Source organism: Talpa europaea (assembly GCF_964194135.1).
Source record: "Talpa europaea genome assembly, chromosome: 1".
NCBI lineage: Eukaryota > Metazoa > Chordata > Mammalia > Eulipotyphla > Talpidae > Talpa > Talpa europaea.
The window spans coordinates 121,225,378-121,251,411 of NC_140073.1; the positions used below are offsets into that span (position 1 = coordinate 121,225,378).

The 26,034-nt window shown below is 33.3% G+C and overlaps 1 protein-coding gene across 1 annotated transcript; it reads right to left on the reverse strand.

Moving 5' to 3' along the window:
* Nucleotides 1-1,468: 1,468 nt before the first annotated feature.
* Nucleotides 1,469-26,034, reverse strand: TFPI (tissue factor pathway inhibitor; the record flags this gene model as incomplete). Its single annotated transcript, XM_084244264.1, has 7 exons — nucleotides 25,923-26,034; nucleotides 21,266-21,463; nucleotides 19,425-19,469; nucleotides 15,960-16,136; nucleotides 15,240-15,335; nucleotides 2,261-2,440; nucleotides 1,469-1,575 (listed from the first exon to the last, which is right to left on the reverse strand). The coding sequence occupies exons 1-7, from the start codon at nucleotides 26,029-26,031 to the stop codon at nucleotides 1,469-1,471; spliced, it is 912 nt and encodes a 303-aa protein (XP_084100390.1). The 5' UTR covers nucleotides 26,032-26,034.

Genomic DNA, 26,034 nt, shown 5'->3' on the forward strand with positions numbered 1-26,034 from the left:
AAAGAGATCCTTAAAAGACTAAAAATAGTAATACCATAAGTCTAAAATATTAATACTCTGAGGTATTTATCGAAAACACTAATTTAAAAATATATCTGTACCTTGTTTTCATAGGAGCATTTTTCAGAAAAAAAGCCAAAACATGGAAACATCCTGAATTCCAATTGGCAGTTAACTGATAAAATAGTTTTCATATCAATGTAATACTCTATTGGACTATTAAATATATGAAATTTAGCCTTTTATAGCAACATGGATGGAACTTAGGGTGTTTATGCTAAGCTAAATGTATATTTAAAAAATATTTATTTATGCATACAAGAGCTGGGGTGTAGGCCAGAGGTGCAAGAGGGTGAGAGGATTCACCAAAGATAGAGTGGGCAGCAGAGCAGGTGTATTGACTGAAATACATTGCTAAAGGGAGCAGTGGGTGAGATAGGAGAGGTCTGCTGCACCATGTGCATTACCACCTTGGCCAGGAATCGAACTTGTGCTGCAGTGGCTGCCCATAGCTTCATAGTGCTGAGACTTAATCCCTTGAACCACCAGGGAAGCCCACAGCTAAATGCATTTTGTAATAAAAGAAAATTACTGAATGATTTTACTCCTATGTGGAATAAACATAAAGCAAACAATAAAACACAACAAAAATTGACTCAGACTAGGTGGGAAAATATGTTTATACCAGAGGGGAAGGGAAAAGGGTGAGTGGAATGGGTTTAGTGTGTCAATTTGGTAATGCAGAAGGTACTAGAATTTTGATTGTGGATGAGGTGAGGTGTATATACATATGTTGAGCTAGGAATTGTACTTCAAAATTTATGTAGCATTGTAAACAATGGTAGATCAACAAAATTTTATTTAAAAAAAAGAATATCAGCCAGGCACATGATAAAGATTTGTCTTTTTTGGTTCATATATGGTTTTAGTCAAGATTGATAGAGGTTAAAAAAATTGATAGAGGTATTGGTCAGTACAGAAGGAAATAAAGTATGTCTAGGGAAGGTAGCATGGAATTTGTGTTATTACAGTTTTCAAATGCACAATCCAGTGATTTTTATCAGAAGAAGGTGCTTGTCGTTATTTTAAATGTGAAAAGTTTTTTCTTAATCTTGGTACATTATATATATGATCGAAACAAGTAAGTGACAACATATTCTCACATAGATGATCACTAAATGGAAAATGATCTGATGTGTTCGATGATAGGATAATCTTTAGTTAAGTGGCAGATAGGAGGGAAACAAGTGAATAAGCTAATTCAGAGTAATCAGTTAATAAGTTATATACCTATAATTAACAATTTGACAAGAAAAGCAACTCTGATACAAATGTATTTATAGAAGATTGTATGAACATAGAAAATTCATGAAAATTTTATTCAAAAGGATTTTAAGACAACAGTAGAAATCACAGTCAAAATCTTCATCTAAAATACTTAGCAGAATTAATATTGAATAATATCAAATTATATCTTTTTAACAGAAATTGCTTCATATACTACTTTTACTGATGCCTTCTTTCTTTTTCTTTTGGTTTTAATTAATCCTCCTTTTGACATTCTTTGGATGAAACCTAGGAAAGGAAAAGAAGCAAATTTATACATGATAAAGTAACACAATAATACATTTTATCTAAAATTTTCTCAAATTATCTTTTAAGTTTTAAGCCAAAGTTATGTGATTGGTTTAAATAGTTTTTAATTTGTTGATGTTTTTGTGTAGAATAACCTATTTCTAAGGAACTTACTTTTCATATATAAGTTTATAAAAATGAATAAGCATGTTGATTTTTATTAATCATCTTTCATAAGAAATTCATTCTCATTTTATTAAAAAATTGTTCTGTGTGCGTGGCTTGTGAAATTATAGATTTTTTTATTTATATATTACTCTATTTTAAACACATCATTTTACATTTAGATGAAAATTAATTCATTATAATTTTGTGCATTATAACAAAACTTAAATATCTTTTTGTATAATACTTTAAAACGAAAGCTTAGTATGTAAATATTAAAAAAGGTTGATTTGTTTAAAATCAGTTCTTTCTCCATAAAGATAAAGATATGTTAAAAAAAAAAACGCTAAAGTTAAAACATTCAGCGATACTAGCTAAGTGTAGTTGAAAAACGTACACATTATTGTTTCTTATAAAAATAGAAATAATTTCATGATATATTTCAGAGTATCAAATTCATTCATAATTTTAATACATTACTGTAAAGAGTAATTTAGAGTGAAAAGAATGTCCTCTATACCTTTTTTACAAGTCCTAAGACAGGCATTTTTAGAAGTAAAATTGTTTTCATTCCCTCCACATCCACTGTACTTAAATGGGCGACATTTCCCAATGACTGAATTATAGTAGAATCTGTTCTCATTGGCTTGACACAATCCTCTGTCTGCTGGAGTCAGACACCAGGAGGGGCCATGAAATTCTAAGAACAAAAAAACATGGTAAGTCATATATGACAGTTTATCTGTGATCTCTACATTTTTTATTGTTTATAGATTAGTTATCTGTCCGGTATTTATAGCACAGTAATCTGAATGAATTAAAATAGTACTTAGTAGAATTAATGTATTTCACTTCCACCAAAATGCTTAACCATTTTCTTAAGTGTTTATTATTTGGAGACTTCTCTCTGATAAATAAAATTAGATACATTTGCTTAAAGGACATATTATGATTACTTTCATTATGCACAGCTAACTTGTTCCTATAAAAACAACCACTGCACAACAATTTAACTTTTTAAAATTTGTTAACCATAGACATTTAAGAAAATTATCAATGTTTATATGTCATTTGCTCATGAATGTTCAACTTTGGAAAAAAGTCCTGAGGAGACAAATCCTCATTTATGGTATGACACAAAAACTGAAGCTCAGGTTTCTTTCTCTTGACTACGAAAGTTCTGAATGATATAAAATAATCACAAGTTTAAGCACAAGAATGAAATGCTTGTAGCAAATTATAAATGTAGCAAATTCTAAATGTAGCAAATTCTAAATTTAAGCATGAGAGAAGGACCCCAGAAGGGAAGGTTTTACTTAATAATAAATTTTCCTTTTGAACTGAAACATCAGTTCTAGATGAGTTAGAAGTTTCTGAAAAGGAAGGAATATTGCTGAAGCTAATAATATAAAACATTTACAGATTTATTAAACTCAACAGATAGATTAGTCTGTCAATGGGACCAACCCGTTTCAAAAACATAAGAAAAAATTACACCTAGAATGATAAAAGGAACACTCATATCTTTAAGGCAAAGCATAGAAAAAGTTCAGCCCAATGGTAGTATTTAGCTTCTTTGGATATTCCTGTTAGTGAGGGAAAGCTGACATTCTTTAGTAGCAGAGCTAAAATTCTGCAGCTATGTTGGTGGATGGTGAGGAATCAGTATAAGAAAATTTTAGTGGCTCTGCCAGATGCTGACAAGTGGTAAAACAAGTGCAGACAAAGATGACTTACTAAATGTTCAGCATTGGCAGAAAATAGAACTTTGAGGAATACAGTAGCCAATGAAGGCAAATAGGTTGTTCAGAAAGCAAGAAGGGATCTGATGATATAAGAACCACAGATGAAAAGACTGTGAAAGAAAAATGCAATGAAACAATTTGTGCAAAAAAAGAAAAGATCTTAAGTTAATGGACATATTTTTAACCACCTTCTGTTTTCTAGGTATTTAAATAAACATTAGAATTTGTTTATGTAATGGCTTATGTAACAGAAAAATTCTGGAAAATATACAAGAAAGAGTGAAAACTACTAGGGGATGGATATTTGAAAATAAATTTTAGAAAGTTGATATTCTTTTGTTCCAAAATTCAAGAATTAATCACAAAGAATATTGAGTTTTATTTATATATTTGACTAGGTCTATAAATAGGTCTAGAAATCCTTCCAGTTTCTAGGATCATTAAAACTAAAATATTCAAAATAATGTATTTCTAATTTATCTGTTACCTCATCCTGTTAGGGAATTATAGGGTTTGATAGCTTCAATCATAAGTTTGAAATATATTTGGCAAGGATCTGTGCTTAGCTATCTAAAAAATGTTGAAATTTGTCACAAATAATGATTTTTATAAAATAAATTTTCTGATATCCAAAAAAATACATTGTAATGGAATCCTACTCTTATTTGTGCTTTTTCAATGAGTGAGCGTGGATTTCCAACTTACAGCCTAAAATATAACATGTCTATCAATTATAACCACTTCTGTCTCTATGAGCTTCCAAATTTACCACTATGTTCAAAAACAAAACAAAACAAAAATTTCACCACAACTGTCTGACTAGAGAGTCAGAGAACTGAGGAAGGAAATTGCTTTTCTTTTTTTAAATTCTCAGCAAGCACCAGAGATGTTTCATAGCAGAGATGTGAGTATGGTGAAATATGGTTTATATGTTAACTTCATGTAAGCATTTTATATACTAGATGTATTAGCCCATAATAAGTTGCATGTAAGTATATGAATATACTTGCAATTTATAATTTTTTAAAAAAGGTATTAGTTATATCTCAAAAGTAGTATTTTCCTAAAGTTCCCAATTTCAGGACAGAGTTTTCTTACTAAGGTTAGCAAACTCATTCTTTTTTCTCTTGAACTCACAACCTATATTTGACCTCATTATAAAAGTAAGGCTATTGCAATGTGAGGGCAAGCGAACCTGGTACTTGTGGAGCTAAAGTTCCTAGACTGGAGATAAGCATGAAAACCTCTGTTATGGTAAACCGGGAACCTGGACCATCAGTTCAAAGCTAGAACCAAAATGGGTTTCTAAAGTGGTACTTGAAACCATGTCAGATACGCATAGGTTTGGAGGGGAGATGAACCCTAGATTCTGACTCCTTTGGCTACCCAGTCTTCCAACAATGTCTGTCCCAATCCACTCAGAGACCAAGGGAATGAGTTGCCTATAACATGGGTAAGACAAGAGGAAGTCAGGGGATTGGCTGGAGAGCAAACAGACAGTTGACCAGCACAGATGCCATCAGAGAGTGTTTCACTACTTGTTAAACTGTCCAAAGCATAAGATTGTCACTACATGGAAGTCTTGTGGCTTCTGACAGAGGGAATTTGGAATGTGGTTTCTGACAGCCTGCTTTCTGGTTCTCAGATTTAAATTGTTCCTCTGAACTAAATACCTGTTCCTACTCAAAAAATGTCTGTCCCTGACTGATCAGGTAAGAGCTGTTATCTGTGTCTTTTAGTTTGTCTTGACTTAATCACTACACAGATTATCAAACACACCTCACCTTTGACTCAGATAAATACCAAGGTTCCTAACATTAGAAATAGATTAGTTAGTGAGTTAAAATTTGATGTTAATCACTAAAGATGTTGTAATATATATATATGGTTAGCATTTACAAGTTTTTAATAAAGCAATAAATTATCAGTTGGTCAGTCTTTATGAGCCTATTATTTTGGAAACATGAGAAATATATCTAATGTGTAAGTGAATCCATTTCTTTTTTAACTCTAAGCAGAAAAACTATCACTGAGTTATCCTAGCATATACAATCATAGACTTAAAGTAATGAAATAGATGGTTTCTCAAGGACACTTAAGCTCAAAGATTTTTTGACTCCTTGATTATCATCTGGTTCAATCTGCAAAAATGAAGAAATTTAAATTTTTGCATCCCATGAGGAATAAGTTTGACTATTTTTAGTTAGCATATTTGTTCTAGATAATCATAATACTCATCTATTCAAAGTCTAGACTTTGATATCTACGAGAGAGAATATAAAGGTTTTGAGGTAGCTGCACAATGAGAGTTTTGGTCTAGATTATAATTATTTGCAGAAATGTAAGGGAGAAGAAAAGGGCACTAACCTGATTTTTGCTCATTTTCCAAAGAGCATTTAATCTCCATATGTGTTCTGTCTTGATCTTGCCATTAACAAGAAGGTGGATAGCTTCCATTTAAGGGTCTACAATAGGTTTCAGGATTCAGGAGCCACTTATTTTCTGCCAGGAAGTACCATGATTTATTGGTAGTATGACTGCTGAACTGTATGTGGGACTGTTTTGTATGTAGTTTGTGTAAAATTATAAAATAAACTTAAAATCTTATACTCCCTCTGAATATTCACTGCTGTCTCCTGTTGTTCCCACTTTACATACATATTTAGATTTTATCTTACCAACTCATTTAGGTTTTGTAAACTGGCTCATGACTTGTTTAATAAGTCGTTTGTCTTGGGAATTGAATAACAAATATTTCTTTTGAATAAAAAATTATTTTCCCCCATAATTTCTTTTGAAGATATATTTATGCAAGAACTGGGGTACAGATCAGAGGCGCGGGAGGGTAAGAGAATTCATCAGAGAAAGAGTGGGGAGCAGAACAAGCAGACGGACTGAAGACACTGCTGAGGGCAGCAGTGGGTGAGGCAAGAGAGGTCTACCACACTATGCGGGTTTCTCTCTGGCTGGCCAGGAATTGAACCCACACTAGAGGCTGCAGACAGCTTCACAGCGTAGCACTTAACCTGCTGCGCCACCAGGGAGGCCCTCCCCATAATTTTGTAGTGATGAAAAATAGAAAAATTTTGACCTTCTAATTACCTTTTTTCATTATAAAATGTTGAAATAGCACAAAATACAACAAATATAAAATAAAAATACTCTAATTCTACCCTAAAACCATTATCAATGTTTGGTATATTGCTTCTCAATTATTTGCATATGCAAATATACATTTGAGTCTGTTCTGAGTCTGACTATTCTTAATAATATTTTGCTAATATGTTTTCACATTTGTTCTCATATATACCTTATTCTTTTTAATATATGCATTGAATATTTAATGCATTCCATTTTGTACTGTGCATTTAGCATATTCAGTATTCATGTATAAAGGTGATTTCTATTTAATTCCAGACAATGGCTTAAGCCATCTTGTATATTTGTTCAAATATTTCTAGATGAGTTATTTCTAGTATTAGAATTGTGCAAAAGCTATATGCAATTTGTGATGTTGGAGATGCTAGTGTTTAAAAGAGTCTAAAAATTGTTTAACAAAACATGGACCTTACTACATTGTCTTTTTTTTTTTTATTAATGTTGTTATTTTTCTCTACTCCTACCAACAAAAAATGAAAGGGTGCAATGTAGGGCTATTAATTGCTCATAAGTCTCAAATGATCAGCAAAACATACTTTACAAAGAACCTAAGATCCCATTGATTTAAAGATCATTTTATGCACTGCTTAAAAAGAAGAGAATCACACAATTACACAACTATACACTCTTAGATGTGTATTTCATCATGATTTTAACCATGTTAAATATGGAAAAAGATGAATCTTAGACTCAATAAAATAAAATAATTTATCTTTTTGTGCAAACACACCAAATTTAAACACATACAAACCCACATACATACACAGACACCCACAACTGGGAATGGAAAGGCATTTGAATTCTAATGCACCAAAAGCCGAAAGGGAGTTCTCTGTCCCCGTGTGACTATGCAGGTGCTTCTCTTTTTCTATCTCTTTTTTTCTAATAAACCTGTCCTTTAAAAAATAAAAAAAGTTAAGCGTGTAATCAATGAGAAAAATGATGACTACAAGGATGTTTTTAGCAGGTAGTGAGCCCAGAAGTTTGCTAAGTTGCAACTGTACAATATAGATTGTTTCATACTGAGCTTATTCTATACTATTGAAGCTTCTCCAGAAGTTACTTCCAGTCTTGTACTTTATTTACTTTGTGATGAGTTGGCAAACAAAAATAGCAATGTTAAAGGAAATATCTAGGATGTTGACAGTGATTTCCTCTGTGTAATGCAAATATATTGCAAAATATATTATGCATATAAATATTAGAAGTATTATATAATATATTTTTAGAGTGATCCGGGTATACAATATACACAAATGCCCTGCTCCAATTGATACTTTGTAATCATGGTCATAAAAATATTCTTTTGAGCTCTTATTATGAGCTAAACATTGGGTTAAGGATTTTATATGCATTATCTAATCATTACAAATTTTTTATATTCTGCTACTTTCTACATATAACAAATGAGGGATCTAAGGCCGAGTTGTTAATATTTTGAAGGCCACAGAGTGAGAGTCAACAAAGAGCAGAACTGGAATTTAAATCCAGTTTTCTGCCTATTAAACCAGTGTTCTTCAACACTATGCTATGTCATCTGAAAACAAAATAGAAATAAAAATGTTTGAATAAACATATTTTATAATTATCAGATAATTAGAAAGTTGTCACAACGTCTGTATATGAGATTCCTTAATTCTCTCTTTGCTGAAGATGAAGTTTACAGTGTCTTAGATACGTCCTACCTTCAGTGACATGGGTGGAATTGTAGTTTATCAAGTTCGAACAGAAGAAAGATCTAATGAAAATAGGTCATCAGACAAGGAGGCTGGAAACACATCTCAGGAACAGCAGTGCTGAGCCAAACAGTATTCAGAGAGCTCAAAACCTTTCAAGGCAAGAATGCTTGGTTGACTTTTTCAATTTGAACTGATTCTAGCCAGGCTTTTCTTCATTCTGATATTTGCACCGATCTGGCTGGTTCATTTAATAACATTAAAAAGTGAAAGAAAAGCAGAAACTTCATTCTACTGTGTCCATAGAAAACACAGAACTTTCCTAATCCACACACTTTTTATCAATGCTTTTCAAGTTCATTCCTGCAAAGACTGTTCATATTCAAATAGAAAAAGGTTAGTCAGGGAATTGCATATAATATAGGCCAGCCCAGGATTTTCTAACCTATTCTTTCCTTATCCTTAACCTCCCTATTGTGCGCAATATCAAATTAATATAGAGTAGAGATTTTCCCCTTTTAACAAGAAACATGTGCCATTAATCAGCATTATTAACTTATTTGTTTGTAGTATGTTTTGTATTCATTTGTCAGTTTTCGTTTATAGTTGTATAAAGGGCACACACATAAGGGTTTATTACTTTCATTTTATTTGCTCATATAAAATGAATGTTATTTAAAATAATTTGTTTTAAAATTAGAAGTTAGCGATTTTCTCTTTTTATACGTTTCTGTATGTTATTTATGATTGAGAAATACTTCTCTGGAGGAGTCTTAGGAATAGGGCTAAAACTTTATCTTTGTTCAAACAGAGATGGTCCAGGAAGAAAGGGATTAGCGAAAGCAGGCAGTGTCACCTAGGGTGACTGCATTGGATGGCAGGAGCCTTGGCAGAGATGAAGTGCTACATTTTTGCATCTCACCAATGTTCTTACCAGGAAATGGAAGTTCTGATGGATCCTTTCCAAAAGTGGTTATCTATTTTTAGAAAGTCAGCTTGTCAGAAAATCAGCATATAAAGGCACCAGATTCAGCATGTAGACATACTTAGTTTATTAAGGAAGTGTCTTTGCTTTTTGGGCTGAGGACAAATTATGAGAAACAGAATACTTCTTTGGAACTATGGACATAAGTTTTTGATTAAGTGGGTTTTTGAACTGTTGGCAGTGCTGGTGATTAACTGTGGCATGTGACTAAGCATGTGACTCTTAGTTGATGAGGGATATTTTCTTTCCAGAAAATTTCCATGGTTGTGATATTCCTCTACATGTAATTACATCTTCAATGAGAGGCCGAATAGATGGTAATATTTTCTTGTGAATCTGTAAATTCACTTATGAATGATGGAATATGGCTGTCAATCAGACCATTTGCAAGCATAAAACCTCTTCCAGGAGGTCAAAGATACCAAAAGTTTTAAATAAGAATAAAAGAAATTCTTCCCATTTTTCACACAGGTATGGAATCTGGCTAGTAGGTCATACACTGAATATAGCCAGGAGAGAGACAGTTTCAAGTAGCCAAATGGTCTTCAGAATGGTATCCAACCCCCCTTGTTCTGGAGGCTGTGAGGAAGTAATATGGAGCTAGATCAGGCATATACAAGTCTTTTCTGTCAGAAAGCAAGTACCAGACAGGGTTGGCAGTATGTTTTTGAAGTCAACCAAAGACTTCCCCCCACCAAATACCATAAAGCTTATATCATCTAAAGGCAAATTTAAAAAGTTGAGCCTGAAAGCAAAAGGTGCTATGAAAACTAAGAAAATAACTCACTTTTTCCATGAATGGGTTAGGTGATTCAGAATTCCCAGAAATAGTAGTGACACTTGAGAAAATTAGTTTTTCTTTATAAGTTAGACATTTACTTATAAGTTATATTGACTGGAATATATCACCTCATGAATATAAATACTAAAACCTTATTAATGGTATCTATAAAGGAATCACATCTTACACTATAATGAAAGCACAGATATTAACATTTTGTACAAAATGCTTATCCTAAAACAAACATAGATGTATGAACAATCAGTATTCTTATAACCATCATTTGTTCTTTCTATTATAATGTGGATTACAAGATTATTAAATAAAAAATATGAGTCATGGGCCTCCCCGGTGGCGCAGCGGTTGAGCGCTGGGTTGCGAAGCTGCCCGCGGCCTCTGCAGCGCCGGTTCGATCCCCAGCTGCTCCCCGGCCACCGGAGGAGGGTCCCACATGGCGCGCAGACCTATCCTGCCGCCCGCTGCTCCCCTCAGCAGTGTACTTCAGTCCTTCTGCCTGCTCTGCTCCCCGCTCTGGCTCTGGTGAATTCTCTTACCCTCCTGTGCTTCTGACTGTACCCAGTGCTTGTATAGACAAATAAATAAATCTTTAAAAAAAAAAAATATGAGTCATTGGACCTGAGATTTACACTGGGTTAAACACTGGGTGAGGGAAAGTCTACCAAATACAGTAATATACTATAACATGTAACATATTGTCTCTATCTTCAAAGAATTTATAGTTTAGTCAATGAGGCAGAGCTAACACAACATCAAATAATAGAAGTAGCAAATGAATAAAATTAGGAAGCAAGTGGAAGGAGAGAGGAAAAGACTTCTGATAGTGGTGAAAATGTAGCGTATAGAAGATGAGGAGAGACAATGAATTTTAGGTAGAAAAATATACATAAAACATCACATGGGGGGCCTGGGGTTGAGCACAGCACTGTGGGACTGTCTGCAGCCTCTGCAGCATGGACTCGATTCCCAGTGGGCCAGGGAGCTACCCACATGGTGCAGCAGACCTCTCCTGTCTTGCCTGCTGCTCCCCTCAGCAGTGTATTTCAGTTGGACTGCCTGTTCTGTTCCCCACTCTGTCTTTGGTGAATCCTCTCACCCCCTGTACCTCTGGCTGGTACCCCAGTTCTTGTATGCATAAATAAATATATCTTTAAAAAAAGAAAAAAATAACATGGAATAAAGATGGATAATTTGTGTTTACTAGTTATGAAGAAAGTCATTATTTTGTATTTGATGATAATTCCCATTCTGAATAGGGAGAATAACTGTATATTGAAAGATAATGAATCAAAATTTGGAATATGTAACGGGCTATCAGATGATGCAGAAAAAATTAAAACACATGGTTGAGATTAAATAAATCCAAAGAATACATCCATGAAGTTAAATACTTTTTCTATAAAGACAAGGAAATATGCAAAAATATTTCATTAAAGATAGCTTGACCATAACAGTGGATGTATGCAAATAGAATAGTGATTGCGGAAAGATCATATATAATTAATATTATTCACTGTGGTCCAGAATGTGCTTTCAAACATTCTATAAAATTTTCTTTAAGAAAGAAAAAGTCTCAGTCTTTGAGATCACTCATGCAGCCTGTTAATATTGAAATATGAAAGTAAAAAGGAGAAAAATTAAACAACAAATGTGCTTAATAAGCATTCAATTATCTTGAGTCTAGAGGCACACTGGAGAAAAATGTATTTTCAGGTTAATTTGCTGTAGTATGGATAAGAATAAATAGCAATTTAAAAATTACCAAACAGTTTTCTGGTGACATTGAACAAAACTTCTAAACTGCTTCTCCAGTATCATTATGAAAAGAAACATTAAAATTATATGTATGCATTTTTCAATTTCAATTTTTTATTTTATGCATAAAATTATATTTGCACATTTGCAAATGTGTAAATTATATTTACACATTCATATATTTTGATAGAGTGCCTGCCAAAAATCATGAATTTTATATTTCATTTTAGAGATAAGTGATTGAAGATCTCTATTTGAATTGGTAAAAATAAACCAAATCTTTGGCTAACACCTTAAACAACAATGTTTTACATAAACATAGAACTATATTTTCTTAAATTAGAATAGGACATATTAACATAATTACACTTAACAGATGTAATTACTTTTGGGCTGTAATGTCAAGAGTCTTTGTAGACCTCGGCAAATGCCTTTGATGGAGCTGGGAAGGGATGATCTAGGATTCACAAGGATTGGGGCACAGTTGCCTTCCTATGCTCTCTGCCACTTGGATGGGATGAAGAAGGGATCATCTAGGTCTTAGGTAACAGAGAATGACAGCTGCATCCCCACCTCCTGCATCTTGGAGGGGCAGACCAGGGATCATGTAGGTTTAGGAGATGAAGGCAGAGCTTCATTGTCACCCTGTGTATTAATCCCCTCTTCATATCAAACGTCTCACAGTAGTTGTTGTAACGTTTAGGAATATAACATAAATTTAGGAAGGTTAAAACAGAAGAAAAATAAAGGAATATATTATGCTCCTAAAAAAGGATAAAAGGAGTCAATTTAGCTATAAGAAATTAGATTTTGAAGCAGATATGTGAAGTACAAAATAAAATAGTTTCATAGGAAAATGAGGACCATTAGCCTTAGCTTTAAATGCACTTGCTGTGAAAGAGTTTTCCTTTAAATATCTATTATTTAAAATATAAAACCTTATAACATTGTTTTTGTTTTAAATTCGTGTTTTGAAACTTACTTCTTCCTAAGTTAGTAATTTACTCTTATAACCACTAGTTTATTACAGTTTTTAGTGAGCAACTGTGTAAACTCTTAGGATTATATAGTATTTAAAATTCTTTTACTTTCTCACTTATTTTATTTCTCTTTTCTATTTTGGTAGAGTACCTGACAAAAATCATGAATTTTATATTTCATTTTAAAGAGATAAGTGATTGAAGATCTCTCTTTGAATTGGTAAAGTAAACCAAACCAAAAATACCGAAACATATGAAAACTGATTTCGTATATTTCTTTTATTTGTAGATATTACATGTTTCTTTCAAACCACTAATAAATTTGTCACTCTAACCGTTTACATATTTCACAGCAATATGATTAGCATGCTTTTCCACATGTGATATTTAATCCGGTAAAACAAATTGTCATTGAAAGACACAGGGCTAGAAGGACACAAAGAAAGAAAGCAATGAAATTAATTTTACATATATAAATTAGAACTCCAGAGATACTTATCAACATTATTATAAACAAAGTAGTGCTTTAAATTTTGACTCAGATTCACCTGGCATTGTATTCACTGTTCTAACTGTAAATCTAAGTAACTGAAAATACCATATTTTCTAAATATAGGGGAAACTTTGCATGCCTTTTGTGACATCTGAAAGTCTAATGGAACACTGCTGAGAATGCTTGCACTTTAGCTAATTTAATCCCTGGGGACATCCATTTGTTTTTAAAAATCTTACACCAAAAGTAAGCATTTGACAAAGAAAAAATATTTACTGTCATGCATTACTCCTCATTCTTAGGCTGTTTGAGGGAGATAAAGCAGAGCGTGGAAGTCAGAGATTGAAATGGAGAGAACTAAGGATGGTGCATATAGGAAACTTAATTCTCCTTTTATGGGATCATGTTACAAGTAGTGGTAGCATATATAATGTTCCCCTTTAGACCTCATGTCTTCTTATAGTTTACATTTTTCTACAAATCTTCCTAGTCTTATCACTTCTAAAGTATGGTGCTCAGGGCTGAAGCAAATCCTACAGACCTGACCTGTCTATGTGACACTAAGCCGGATATTTACATCCCTCACTCTAGTGAAGTCACAGGTAACATTTGCAGTGCTTTATATCAGGTGGAGGTTTTTACCTTTTTACCTTCTGTCTACTTGCTTGCTTTTATTTGTTGGCTATGAAGAGAGATGCTTAAAGGTATTCTGATTCTGAAACCCACCAAATTGTGCTGTATGGCCAGATAAGAGTATCTCTGACCCAAACACTGTGTCTCTTTGTGTCCTCAAGTTGTGATTTTAATAGCCAAAGGACTCTTTCAACTCATGCCAAGTTTACACTTAACACTTTCACAGGGTCTGCTTCTAAGCAAAATCTCCAGTTCTCAAGTGAGCTGTGGATTTTTTAAATTTAGGTAGTACCTTACATTTATCCTGTTAGGTTTCAGTTGCTTTGGGTTGTTTCTAACTGTCCAGATAGCTGTCGTTTCTAGTTATGTTTCTTGTATTTTCACAAGTATTTCCCCAGTTCTGCATTTTCTGTGGACAATTTTCTGTATGTTTGTTTAAATTTGATAGATATGTTGGCAGGGTAAAGCCCAAAGACAATTCTGTAGAAGTTCAAAATAGAATTCCTTTGAGTGACGTGACATTTGGGAATGGTTTTTATTTTACAAATTCCTAATCTGCCCTGTGACTAAGACCAGAGAAACTACCCAATGCCTTGCTCACTTTAAGTCTATTTAAGACTGCCTTTTATTTACATGGTACCACCATTAAAATGATTTACCATCAGACATTGAGGCTGATAATTCCTAGTATTATTTTATATGGTGTTTTTTGTATAGAATTAAATGTCCTATGAAAGTATTCATGTGATATGTCATCAAAAGCCTACTTCAGGGGCCTCCCTGGTGGTGCAAGGGATTAAGTTTTAGCACTATGGAGCTATCCACAGCCACTGCAGCACTGCAGGAGTTCTGTCCTCAGCTGATCAGGGAGCTAACCTACATGGCTCAGCAGACCTCTCCTGTCTCTCCCACTGCTCCCTTCAGCAGTGTATTTCAATCAATCTGCCTGTTCTGTTCCCTACTCTGTCTCTGGTGAATCCCTTCCCCCCGCCACCCCCACACTTCTGGACTCTACCCCAATTCTAGTGTGCATAAAATAAATAAATCTTTAAAAAATAAAAAGCCTACTTCAAAGCATACTTTAAATAGATTAGTAAAATTTTCACTTTTATGGATTTAAAGACCTTAGATTTTCTGGATTTTAATATTAACACAACCTATTAAGAAACAAAACATGTATAATTTTTAAAAGTATAGTTCTGATATGCATTTTACTTATACTGTCGCCATGATGATATTTTTTTTCTGGCAGTAATAAAAAATGAGATTCTTACCCAAAAAGCTGGGGACCTTGGTAGGCTGGGGACTCACAGAGTCATTATGCACAGAATTAACCTGGGTTCTGTAATCATCCACCGGGAAAACATTCACTGGAGAAAAACAGCGAATTAAAATAGGAGACATTCTAAGCTTATAATTATACAGCAAAGCATGACAGTTGTGTAAAGAAAAGTAGATTTCTATAAATTATATTGACATTTTATTAAATTTAACAAATTCACACTTGTTAAATTTGTCAATGGTGAATCAATATATGTGTATTTATATCAATATCTATATTTTCATGAGTAACTTAGTCATTCTTTGTCAGAAAAAGTGTAATAGTGAATGTTTATGTCACTGTGTTGAAAAATTTTATGGCTGATAAAATTTAGATTATAGGTTCCAAAGAACTATTTGCCCTCAAATTGTTATAAACCTAAGGAATTTAAGCAATCTTAATCTTGTGCCTAAATTACATATTCTAGGGAAGGAAAACTATATAACTTGAAAAATCAACATCAGGTCTATGGAAGTAATTTTATAGTTATTTGGACTATGTTGTTTTATCTAATTTTTACTTAGTGGCTAATTTCTATAAGATTTAGTGAATAAAAATGTATTTTTATTTCTGCAGCTGAAGCAGAATCTAGGTAAGTCTGAATATCTCTTAAGAGCCTTATTTTTTTAAGATTCATATAAATGAAGAAAAATGTGATGAGAATTAAACTTACATGTATCCTCACAGGTGTTCTTGCAGTCTTCCAGTAATTCAAAGTTGTTTTCGTTGCCAAGGCACCCACCATACTTGAAACTTTCACACTGCTTTGACTGATTGTTATAAAAATACCTAGTAATATAACCTCTGCAGATTCCAGGATCTTCTTCCAAATAGCAGAAATCTGGCTTTTCTAACAATTATAAAAATGTTAGAAAACAATATTTATTTTTGTGAACAATTTAATTATTTTAATCAAAGGTATAAATAATTAGAAACTATTTAAGGAGTAAATATGAAAATTTAAAGAGATTAAAATGTAACTGTCCGTGACTATACAATATTAAAACCATCTTCTATAACATTTAGGATAAGGAATATGCACCTATTGTCACACATTTTTGCTATTGGAATTTCAAGTTCTAAATTTCTCATAGTAAATTAATAGGGAATTAACTATCAACCATTTTATGAATTAAGAAAACAAAATCTGGGCCTCCCTGGTGGCACAGGCAGTTGAGTGCTGCATTGTGAAGCTGTCCGCAGCCTCTGCAGCACGGGTGTGATCCCTGCCAGCCGGCTGGCGAGAATCCCACATGGCGAAGCAGACCTCTCCTGTCTTGCCCTCTGCATCCCTCAGCAGTGTATTTCATTGGTCTGCCTGTTCTGTTCCCCATTCTGTCTCTGGTGAATCCTCTCACCCTCCCATACATCTAGCCTATACCCCTGTTCTTGTGTAAAAATAAATAAATCTTTAAAAAAAAAAGAAAGAAAATAAAATCTATGAGGCTATTTTGCCACTAGTTGGGAAGTATAAAATGTTATGGCAAAATTTTGGTTTACATAGTTTAAGCATATGTGCATTGACATATAGGGAAGATCTATGAATATTTCATACTTTTTAAGTGTGGGGTATCATTAGGAAAAGGAGTATAATGAGTTGTTTCTTTAAGAATGGTTTCAATTAGAAAAATTGGAGAAGCAGCTTTGAGGAATATGAATGCTTTTGTGGCTATTCTTAGAATTTCCTGAAGTCTTATGTTGGAATTAGTGTCTGTGCTATGTATGACAGAAGAAATCTCAGGCATTGGAATGACTCCAGCAGTGCAGAAGCAGAAAGGAAATACATGTTCAGGGATTGAAGAGGCTTTTGTAAAAGTCGAATACCCATTCTTTGATAGTTCTCCAAACCAGGCTAAACACAGCTGTCATAAAAGTTGTGCCACCATGACTTACGTTACAAGCTTCCTCTACAGGTTAGCGTCTCTATAAAGAGGAGAGTTGAATTTATTTTGAAAATATAATTGTGAAACATACTGGAATTTTTTTAGGGCAAACTACAATTCCTGCATTTCCCCCTCTGCAACTATGTCACCATGGTGGGAAAAATGAACTGCAGTTCTTTTTATATCTTAAAGCAACTTGCTCTTCATTCTCAGAGAAGCAATACTCACCAGTGTTTTATTATAAAAATAGCAGGATAGAGCTTCCATATGATCCAGCAATTCCACTCCTAGGTATTTACCCAAATGACACAGAAACATTAATTCCAAAGGGAACCTGCATCCCTATGTTTATAGCAGCTTTATTTACAATAGCTAAGCTTTGGAAACAACCTAAACGTCCAAAAATAGATGACTGAATCAAGAAGATGTGGTACATATTATACACAATGGAATATTATTCAGCAATCAAAAAAGATAAACACATGCAGTTTGCAGCAACATTGGATGGAGCTAGAAGGGATCATGCTCAGCGAAATAAGTCAGAAAGAAAAAGAAAAATACTGAAATACTGGATGGTGTCACTCATAGCAGGAATTTAGAAAACCTAAATAAGAGACCAGGAAAAAGACTAATTAATACAAAGTAAAAATCAAAATCAACAAGCAACTATAAATCAGAGACACACTACAGGGCGGGAGGGGCGGGGAGAGGTGGGGAGAGGAAGGACTTGCGTCAAAATAAGGGGGGGTGCGATTGTATGGGGAATATTACCAAAATGAAAATGCATAAATTGTGGAAAAATGATGTAAGAATTATATAAAATAAAATATTAAAAAAAGAAAATGCATACATTGTACAAAAATGAAAAATTTTGTAAAAATATATATAAAATAAAATAAAAAATAAAAAAGTTAATGATTTCTGCAACAGTTGCAGAAAACCCAATCTCTTATGAAAAATTATTTTATTAATAAAATATTCCATCGTAAATACCTATTTTTTGCAACTTATTAAAGTACCAATTTGAAATTTATTTTGTTTGTTATCCCTTGTTGTCTTTTTTTTTAAAGATTTATTTATTTATATAAGAACTGAGGTACAGGTCAGAGGCGCGGGAGGGTGAGAGAATTCACCAGAGACAGAGCAGGGAACAGAACAGGCAGACGGACCTAGGACGCTGCTGAGGGGAGCAGTGGGTGAGCCAGGAGAGGCCTGCCCTGCCATGTGGGTTTCTCCCTGGCTGGCCGGGAATCGAATGCACACTGCAGAGGCTGCTAACAGCTAACAGCGCTGTGCTCAATCCACTGTGCCACCAGGGAGACATTTATCCCTTGTTTTCTCAAGATGAATGTTGCCGTTATTCCCATAGCAACAATGTATGGTTATGTTTTCAATATGTGACAAGGAAAAGAAAATTCTTTAAATTTTATAATATTTTATATAAGAGAAAGAAGAAATATGTATAATTATTGTAATTTTATTTATTTTGGTATGAAGAAGTACTTATGAAATGTTAAATCATTATAACAGGATATATGAATTTTATATTTAACTAAAAGGAATGGGTAGAAATATTACATGTACAGAAAGGAAAGAGTAACTAATTAGACTGAAAAGTATAATTAAGAAACTGTACAAATGGAAGTTGTTATTTTTATATGAGACACCATTTTAGGACATAAAATTATTTCATGGATAAAATTATTTTGAGGATAAAGTTGAAATTGTACACTTTTACAAAATAATTCTGTGTAGGTCTACAGTTAAAAATACTTACCGTTACAAATTAAGAAATTCATGCCTGATATTTCCCAGTAAATAAAGTAGCATTCTTTTTGAGTGGGCATATACATTTCTTGCTCTGAATTGATGCTCAGTTAAAACTGAGTGCACAGAACAAAGACCTTAAACTACATGCCAACCTCCCATATGTCATAGACTTTACTTAGCAATTAATTGTCTTAGACCAAACTTTCTTTCAGAATTGAATTGCCCATTGTCTTGATTAAGTTCTGATGTTAGGAAGCACATCAAGTTAACTTCAAATTGATATTTTTAGTCAAATCTACAGAAAAACCAGCCAACCAATTATAGATTGGTTTTAGTTGGATGAATCTGGCCAAACTGAGGAAGTGCTGAGATTATGAAGGGATTAGTGATCTAAAATAAGATAATCTAGTGATCTAGACTAGGACAAGTAACATCTAAACTGAATTTCCTTACATAAGTTTAAATAGCACACAATGAATGTTCACCTTTTTGCAGTGTTGTCTTTGTCAATATAACCTTCTTTGGATTATCTGCAAGAAACAATATATGAATATCAATTACCACAATTTATAATGAATTGAAATAATTAGGTCATTAATTACTTTTCTTCTTTTGATTATGAAGAATTAGGCAAACAGACTCGATAACCAAGTGACTCAACTGACTGATGACTAACCCAAAAGGATACTTGATCCAGAATGGAGAGAAGCAGCAAAATGACCAGACTATCCCAAAGGCATCATAGAGGACCACTGAACTGTCTAATCTGTATTAATAACATTTCTAAGCACATCTATAGAAAGAAGAGAATAAGTACTCTGAAATCAAAGAAATATATTCCATCAATTCTTTTCTGTCAACTCAGAGCACACAACCTGCCATCTCAGTGCTGCAGAAGAAGGCAGTCTCTCTACCACACTGAGATTTTCCCACAGGCCAATAGCATCAGGATGCCAAAGTTTGTAAAAACTATTTTGTATCAGAATGAGAATGCAGAGCTGTCTGCTTTGAAAAAAAAAGACACCTACTGTTACTAACTAAAGATGCCATTTCTATGGTATTATAATTCAATTCAACTAGTTTTAAGAACATGCTATGGGGAAATTTGGGATGAGAAACTGGATAAATTAGGATTCCCTCTAGTAGTTCACAATTTATAAGAATCATGCAGATAAAAACATTCAAAATTTTTACCAGTAATTATTTATATGTATAGTAGTAAATTTATACCAGTAAGATGAGTAGCAGTAACTTTATACTAGTGAGAAAAAAGAACATACAATATTATAATTTGTAAAATTTGCAAAAATATATATTTTCATAGCTTTAAAGCAGAATAAAAATGTTCAACAAAGTTTAGTAGAAATATAGTATGATGTGCTTTTAAATTTAATAATTCAGTAGAAATACAAAAGGAAAAATTGGGTTCTGAAGTGGATCAGCAGGATGATATTTTTCCTCTATAGGACTCCAAGGTTTGAAAGACAGTGACTTAACTTTCTTATATAAGCTGCATTAAACTTAAACTTAAGCTGCATTAAACTTAAAATTTTCTATTTGGTAGCTGTTGAGAGCCTCAGCAGCCTCAAAGTGAATTCTCAGTTCTGTTATCTGGACTGGGAGAGCTATGAGATCATTGTATTGATAAAGGGAAGACTAAGTCAATGTGATTAACCACTCACTCATAGTTGAATGCCACTCAGATTATTGCAGATATACTACCTGCTCTATGAACGTAAAGGTTTTGTCCATCTGTATTATGGAGAAAAGTATAGGTCAATAAGTGGGGCTTAAAATATTTTATACTGACCAATATAAAAATGAAAAATAATTTAATATGTATGTATGCTGGAAATGTGAAAAAAATTTGTGGAATATTAAAATTCAATTTTCATTAAATTACACATTTTTGCTAACATTTTGACAATATAGAATTTGTCCTTTTAGATGTGGTCATCATAGCTCTCCCAGTACCAAAAAACGGAAAGACCATAGTTATGCACTTCTCCAGCCCCCTATTTTCATGCCCCCCGCCTCTCCTTCCCTGCTTGTATGTCTTAGATCCATGGTCAGTTTTTAAGGATTGATATTATAATTTGTCTATGTTTGATCCTATGTGTGGGGTTCTCTATATTCCACATATAAGTGACACCATCTGGTATTTATTTTTCTCCTTCTAGCTTACTTCATTTAGCAAATCCCTTCCAACTCCATCCATGTTGCCACATGTAAAATCGTTTTAACTTATTTTTCCTAAATTTTTAAATTTTATGATTAGATTTAATAATCCTAAAGGCTTATGGGTGATGTGCCTCCCCAAACCTACCTCTTGTACATGTTTGTTTGCACTCTTCCAGACTTACAAATCGATTCTGATTTCCTTCACACCCCCCATATATAAATTCTTCACACTGCTGAGTATGAATGTTAAAAAAAAATCTCTTCATCATTGCTTTGCATGGGCCATCATCTGCTTTCATTGCACAAAATGAATGTGCAAGTTTCAGTGGTGGCAACTCAGCATCTACAAGGTAAAAATAAAAGACATAAAGTCCTGTATCAACACAACAATTATGTTTTTTTTTCCTGTTCATTTCCTTTTCAAATATGTCCAAATTCTGAGGTGAATACAACAACCACCAAAAGGCTATAAGGAATCTGAAAACGTATTCACAGTTATCAAAGGTAAAGTTAATAAACTCACCAAATGAAAAAGGTCTTATCAACAAAACTTTAATAGTTGATTACTTTGATAATTTGAGAGTTGACTTAATAATTTCTACTAATCAACTGTCACTGGGAAGCTTAGAATGATTTTTCTGGACTGCTGAAATCTTATAATAATCTAAGCCAAATTGCTCTTTAGAGGACAGTAGTGTTTTATTAAAACTGGTAAGTGTAAGTATCTTTAAAAGAAGTGTCTGAATATACCATAAAATAATTTATTTTGATAAAAGAAAAATGAACAGATGTCACTTTAATAATGTTACATGGAATATTTTTAAAGGATGTTTGTGGGTATGCAATCATCAAAACAAATCAGTATTAAGTTACCCTTAATTTCAAAACTTATGTGAAATTTTGGAAAATATGTCCACCATAAAAGCCAGCTTTGGTAATTTTATCAAGTTCTTCCACTATTGATATTTTGTTATCCTAATGATCTGTACTGAATTATTGTCAAGTACTAGCCATATTTAATAATGTTAGAGCTCTTTATAATAATGTAATTGGAACATTATTTTTTATTTTCTATGAGAGTCATAAAATGAAAAGTAGCCCATGCAATCTTAAAGGTTTAAACATACAACTTTCTATAATAAGTTGGTATTATTATGCTTTTTGATTCATTTGACAATATGGACATGTGAGTTTTATTTCAACCAATATTGCAACTTTTAATTAAAAAGACCTCAGTTTTAATATACAAAATATATTAATTGATAATTAAATTGACTATGTTTTCAAGTGAAATGAATCGATTGATAGAAATGATAGAACAGTAAAATTTGAGGCCTAACATATGAAAAGGTAAATAATGTAGAAAAAGATTTATGATATATGAACCTTTCCCTACAAATGTCAGTGCACCTTTTGAGGCCAAACAAGTTTTCATGAATTGGCTAAGTAGGCAGATGTGATACTCGTCAAATCTTTAACTAGCGTTGAATTTTATGCACCCATACATTTTTGTTTCAACTTTCTCCAGAGAAATTTCCACTGATAAAATATATATTTGGGTATTTAACAATATGATTTTTATTTAAAAAATAATTGTTATATCAAACATATAATTTCCCTAAAAACAAATAACTTCTATAACATACATGTAAATAAATTTATCAGATTGAATTACTAGCTCTTGATAATATATAAATTTAATCTCATTTACTTTTCATTTTAATTATCTACTAGATATTTTGAACTGGTGAAATTATCCTAGAGCACTTCTCATATGATGGTCCTGACTCCTAAGTCATTGTTACTGTAGAATTTTAGAAACAAGTAATGAAAACAGTCCTTCAGATAGGCACCTTTAATACAGATCTCCTATAGAACAGGGAGCTTCACCTAGGTTAATGGTTATTTTCAGAAAAACTTTTTCTTAAAAAAATAGTTTATAACAAATTCTTTTTCATTTAGGGTTCTGCCACTTTTCTTATTTAATATATTTGGTAGTCGTTTTCAACATGCTAATTATTTTACATTTTCTGTAACAAGAAGGAAAGCGTTCAACCTGCTATGTAGTAATTGTAACACTAGGTGGTGTCAGTGCACCACAAAAATTGAAGATCGTGTCCCTTAGTAGCTGCTTAGTTGTAATAATAAGTAATATTTTCCCAGTAATACTATGCACTGCACATTTGGTGATTGAGTTATTTAATAATCACAACTGCTCTCTGAGTTAGACATTATTATCACTATTTTACAAATTATAAAATAGAACTGTCAAATTTAATTGCTCTGTTCAGTTCACCCCTTGAGAGCTTCAGCATTAACCCCTATGTAGTTTCACACTAGATATCTCACATATTCTTAATAACTAAGTAATATGGTTACAGACTTTGACTGAGATGCCTAAATGGCATTTATGTGAAGCACATAGACTCATTTTTATAATTTCCACTCAAATATTTTTTTCTAAAATTCATTTTATAAAACTAAAAAAGTTTTCAAATTATGAAAGTACATGATTTTGCACCAAGTTTCTGAAGAAAATGCTAAGAATTAACTTTTATTAGCTAACTTTTTTGTTAGATTTTATTTCTCTTGACTGTTCAACCTTAATTTATTTCTTACATGAAACCCTTATTAGAAATGTCATTTTTTTTTCTTTTTTTAAAATTTATTTATACAAGCACTGGGTTCAGTCAGAAGCACGGGAGGGTGAGAGAATTCACCAGAACCAGAGTGGGGAACGGAACAGTCAGACCTACGAAATACACTGCTGAGGGGAGCAGCGGGCGTGGCAGGAGAGGTCTGTCATGCCATGTGGGACCCTCACTGGTGGCGAGGGGATCGAACCGGCGCTGCAGAAGCTGCGGGCAGCTTCGCAGCCCAGCTCTCAACCACTGCGCCACCAGGGGAGGCCCTAGAAATGTCATTTTTTAAGTGAGCTTATGGTCCACAATTGGGCATAACATTCCTCTAGAGGGAGAATGTATTCTGTTGGACACTTGGATGGCATCTGATCAAACGGGATGGAATTCTGTCTTGTTTGTATTACTAACTTTGCATAAACCTTTTGATAGTGAACATTCAGTCAAGGCAGCTAAGATAATAAAGTAGGTGGCAGTATTCCTTCCACTTTCATGGACAAGCAGGTACTAAAGACTTACATAAACATTCAAGAACTTTCCGCAGGGTGTAAATGCATAATAGGATACTTAAGCTTGTCTGAGTGGGTCAGGGATAACTTTGCTGAGACTTAACAAATGTTAATGACATGCATCTGCCTAAGACCATTAAACTAGAACACAGGAGGGACAATGCACCAGGACTTTAATCTGATGTAATCAGATAAATAGAATTGTGGCCTATATTTAATCATGTTTCATCATTGATTTCTTACATTTGTGTCTCATAGTCTGATGATTCTAATCTCACACCTATCTTGGGGTGTTGGATGGAAGGTTTATGGTAATTTTTAGGGATATGTCATGTCCTTGATTGAAAGAATCTTCATTCTCCTGACATCTTTTGTATTTTTACTTTATTAAATAACATTCCATCTTCAGGAAGTATATAGATGTAAAACATAAATTCATGTATTTAAATTATATATATATATATTTCAATGACATATAACAGTAAGCTTTTATTTTTCGCTCAGGGGATCAGATGTGATCTGACTGCAGCCAGATTTTCTTCTCACTTCTACTAGCCATCTGGAGCCAATTTAGACTGGGCCTTCTTGGTGGCTGGACTTCAGGGTATAGGTCTATCCAGTACAGATTTTCAGATCTGCCACAGGTGTCTCATTCTTGGGAGCAGGCTCAGTGGTGGAGTATGTAGCACTGAACCAAATCCCAATGCCAAGTTCTTAGATTACTGCGTATGGATGTATAGCATCTTCTTCTTTGTATCATCAGCAGTGCCCTACACATGCCTACACCACGTCTTTTACTACATTCTGCTGAAATAGCCTGTCTATACTTCAGTAACCCCTGTGAAACTGTGAGAGTCTTGAGAACTCAGTTTTATTGATCACTGCCTTCCTGGCCCCTTCTCCTATTTCAGGCACGTAAGATGTGTCAATGGTAACATTGAACACTGAAAAAAATTAAAGAGTTGTTAGAAATATGAAATAAGTATGTGTTTATGGAAATCTTTGTACCTCACAACAGACATAAATAGAACCTATCACTTTGTTTATATTCTCTCACTATTACCAGTAACTTGAAGTATCTATCAATAATTTATTAATTTAGCAAAAATCATTAAATTCAAGAAAGAAAGAAATCTATAATAAGCACTGTAGAGTTTTCTCTGATTGTTGTTAATATTTTGTCTTTAGATATAGCACTTTAGGGGGTTAGTGCTCACATCTGGGTGTCCTGTGTGACTCGATTCTCCCACTGGACTCATTGAGGATACTCTTATTTGGGAAATAAGGGCAAGAAGGAGAAAATGACTGAAAACACAGGTATCTATGTTTTCTTTATCCCACCTTACTTTTCTCAGCCAAAGGGTGTCATGAACATTCAGAGTTATTTATATAGAATTTTGCCTCTTGCAATTTTCTGGTGATTCTTCTCTGTTTAATATTAATCCTGAAGAAAAGTCATTTTTGCTCATGACACTTTTTTTGGACTGAAGTTTGTGTTTTTGGACACATTGCATATACAATATTTCTTAAGAAAACATTGTCATTTTGATAAAAACTAATTTTCCCACTCAGTGTAGATATGTTAAATATTTAGAGTAAAACTGGGAACTTTGAGTAAGATGAATTAAAAAGAAAAATGCTTTTAACATTTTACCTGTGATATTTGTATTTCCTTCACCTTCTTCAGGAATAGCGTTAATAGGGGTAGAGGCACAGCTAAGGAGCAGACACACAGAAACCCAAACGATATGTTCTTTCTTCATTGT